Consider the following 3,408-nt stretch of genomic DNA (forward strand, 5'->3'; position numbering starts at 1 on the left):
GGCTGGCCTCAAACTCAGAAATCCGCCTGCCTCTGCCTCCCAAGTGCTGGGATTAAAGGCATGCACCACCACCACACAGCTTCTTTTTCTTTTTTTTTTTTTCAATATAAACCGCCTTTTAAAAAAAAGATATATTTATTTATTATATGTAAGTACACTGTAGCTGTCTTCAGACACTCCAGAAGAGGGAGTCAGTTCTCCTTACAGTTGGTTGTGAGCCACCATGTGGTTGCTGGGATTTGAACTTGCAACCTTCGGAAGAGCAGTCGGGTGCTCTTACCCACTGAGCCATCACACCAGCCCTTTTTCTTTTCTTTTTTCCCTTTTTTTCTCTGTTCCCTCTTCTTCCTTCCTGCTTTTCTTTCTTTCTTTCTTCCTTTCCTTTCCTTTCCTTTCCTTTCCTTTCCTTTCCTTTCCTTTCCTTTCCTTCCTTCCTTCCTTCCTTTCTTTCTCTGAGACAGGGTCTTTTACATAGTCTTGGCTGTTCCAGAACTGACTATTTAACTGTTAAGCAACTTAGCTGCCCCTCCCCAGTTTGACGCTGCAGGGGAGCCTCAAACTCTGCCTTCCTCCATCTTCTAAATGCTATGATTTAACCTCATTGCCACAGTGCCCAGCAATTTTTTTTTTTAAGGCAGACAAGGCTGCCCCTGAGCATGCAAGTAATTCTGCCTCTGCCTCCCAAGTGCTGGAGTCACTCTAGTATAAGGGCCACCTGCAGCCAGCCACCAATGGCAGAACTGGAACCCAGAACCTGTGGCCCCAGCTGAGAGTGCACTGGGCCCCTGTTATATCGCATGTGGGGTCAGGAGGTACCATTCCTTTACTCTGCTTCTATTGCCCACCTGTTCAGACTTTCCCATGGCCTAGCCCCTGCCCTGCCCACCTAATCCATCCTCCCTCTGCCAACAGTCGTCTGGGCAGGGTTTTATGGTTCTGATAAAGCCTTGCAAGGGCAAGTCTAGAAATACTTCCTCCTTGTCTGAGCCCTAGGAGGGTCAGCATCCCTGCTAGGATGGGAGACAAGGGTGTGCCCTAGAGGTCTCCACCAGAGAGACCTCATGTACTCCCCTCCCCGCCAGCCACTCCCTCTAGTATAAGGGCCACCTGCAGCCAGCCACCACTTCCCACACATCTCTTCTCTCCAGGCAAGCTATCAGTCCAGACTCTCAAGATGGCCTATGTCCCAGCACCGGGCTACCAGCCCACCTACAATCCGGTGAGATGCCCACTTGAGCCCATACCTCTCTTCCCTAGCCCCATTTTCTCGTTTTCCCCCTTTGCTATGCTGGGCAAGTATTCTCCTACTGACCCATATCCTTAGCTCCTTACACTGAGTCTCATCTCCCCCACTTAAGAGACTGAGGGTCTTTGGGGTGAGAGGAAAGGGTTATGGCCAGCAGGCAACCTCTGAGGCTCTTCACCTGGTCCCTTCTACAGACTCTGCCCTTCAAGAGACCCATCCCAGGTGGCCTCAGTGTCGGGATGTCAGTTTACATCCAAGGAATGGCCAAAGAGAACATGAGACGGTGAGACAGTCCCCAGCCCCCTTCCCCGCTCACCCCAGGGAGGGGCCTTCGCCTTCCCTAACTCTGATGCCAGGTGGTTTGAAACATGCTGGGCGTCCATTGTTCACAGGGTTCCTCTGGTGGCTTGTGGGGTACAAATGGCCTATGGGGACAGAAATGAACAGGNAGACCCCAACCTAGGAAGTGAGCAAAGGAAGGAAGCAGTGGAGGGCTAGTAGACTAAGGGATTGTGTGGGTCATATCAAGATTGGCCAAGAGAAGTCAGGAAGGGGTCACTANAAGAGGTGGCTCTATGGCTGGGACAATACCCTGAAGTGACAGATTTGAGAGTTAATTCAGATCACAAGGTCAGAGCCATGCCCTGANGTCACCTCCCCTTGCCCCCTGCATGTGGAGGGTACTCAGCCACTGTGTGATTCAGATTGCTACTGAACATCTCTGTACTTCAGCTTCCAATCTGTAAAATGGGATGATTGGCAGGTTTCAGTGTGCAAAAGAGCAATTCCACTAAGGCTTGGCTTTTTCCATGGTTCAGCTTGGTATATATGTGTGTGCAGAGCAGATGTACATGTGTGTGTACATGCATGTTTGTGTGAGACAGAAGATAACCTCAAATGTCTTTCTCAGGTGTCATCTACATTAGTGTTTGTGTGTGGGCACACATGTGTGCACACGTGTGTGTGCCCATGTGTGTAGGTGTATGTGCATCTGTGTGCATGTGGTGGCCAGAGGACAACTTTTTTTTTTTCTGGTGTCACCTCAATCACCTTTCACGTTGTTTTTTTGGTGTGTTTTGTTTTGTTTCTGAGGCAGTGGTCTCACCATGTAGCCCTGGTGCTAGCCACACCATGCCTGGTACTAGGAGCAGAAAGGGTGGGGACAAAAACCCTTGCCCTCTCAGGTGACGCACAGCAGTAATCCCAACACTCTGCAAGCTAAGGCAGGAAGAGCACAAGTTAGAGGCTAGACTGGGCTACATCACCCCCTCAGCCCCTCCCCCCCAAAGAAAACAATATAAGGAAGAAAGGAGTCTGATTTGCCCTGATCATTGAAGAGGCTCAGGGGAGATGAGAAAGAGAGGTAGAGAGGTGTGGCCACAAGACTCTTAGGGAACTCAGGCTCCCTACCTCCCTGTGAGCTGGGTCAACAGTGCCCAGTCAGGGTGACCCCAGGACAGGATGAAGTCAGGACTCCCTGCTGAAGGCCCCATGCACAGGTGGGCAGCTCTTTGAACCATGCCTCACATCCGACCAGGCCCCATGCACAGGTGGGCAGCTCTTTGAACCATGCCTCACATCCCACCAGGCCCCACGCACAGGTGGGCAGCACTGTGAACCATGCCTCACATCCCACCAGGTTCCACGTGAACTTCGCTGTGGGGCAGGATGATGGGGCAGATGTTGCTTTCCACTTCAATCCCCGCTTTGATGGCTGGGACAAGGTGGTCTTCAACACGATGCAAAGCAGACAATGGGGCAAGGAAGAGGAGAAAAAGAGCATGCCTTTCCAGAAGGGCAAGCACTTCGAGCTGGTGTTCATGGTCATGCCTGAGCACTACAAGGTGGGGCCCTCTCCTTTCCTCCCTGCAGCCCCCTCCCTGCCTGCAGCTCCCCTCCCTGCCTGTAGCCCTCCTTCCTGGCTTGAAGCCCTCCCTGTCTGCAGCCCTCCCTTCCCAGAAGCCCCCTTCCTCCCTGCAGCCTCCCAGTTGCCCTATAACCCTCTTTCTTTCTTGTCCTCCCTGACGTCCACCCTGATGGAAGGAAGCCGTGGGCATACTGGGCAGATGCAAAATGCCCTCTCTATTACAAAGCCACAGCCCTAACTACCTTTTAATTTTTTTAATATTCTTTATATATTCTCTTTATATTCTTTATATATG

At 51.3% G+C, this 3,408-nt stretch overlaps 2 protein-coding genes across 2 annotated transcripts in view; both read left to right on the plus strand.

The window, feature by feature from the left end:
• Window positions 1-1,100, plus strand: part of Lgals4 (galectin 4) — an 8,373-nt gene extending 7,273 nt beyond the window's left edge. The window contains exon 10 of the mRNA XM_021166186.2: window positions 1,083-1,100. Within this exon, the coding sequence (XP_021021845.1) occupies window positions 1,083-1,100 (18 nt within the window). The remainder of the gene's footprint in view (window positions 1-1,082) is intronic.
• The window catches only part of LOC110297436 (galectin-6-like), a 12,545-nt gene continuing 9,984 nt past the window's right edge, over window positions 848-3,408 (plus strand). Inside the window, exons 1-3 of the mRNA XM_021166187.1 lie at window positions 848-1,219; window positions 1,441-1,529; window positions 2,886-3,090. Coding sequence (XP_021021846.1) covers window positions 1,175-1,219; window positions 1,441-1,529; window positions 2,886-3,090 — 339 coding nt within the window. The 5' untranslated portion in view covers window positions 848-1,174. The remainder of the gene's footprint in view (window positions 1,220-1,440; window positions 1,530-2,885; window positions 3,091-3,408) is intronic.

Source organism: Mus caroli, chromosome 7, assembly GCF_900094665.2.
Source record: "Mus caroli chromosome 7, CAROLI_EIJ_v1.1, whole genome shotgun sequence".
NCBI lineage: Eukaryota > Metazoa > Chordata > Mammalia > Rodentia > Muridae > Mus > Mus caroli.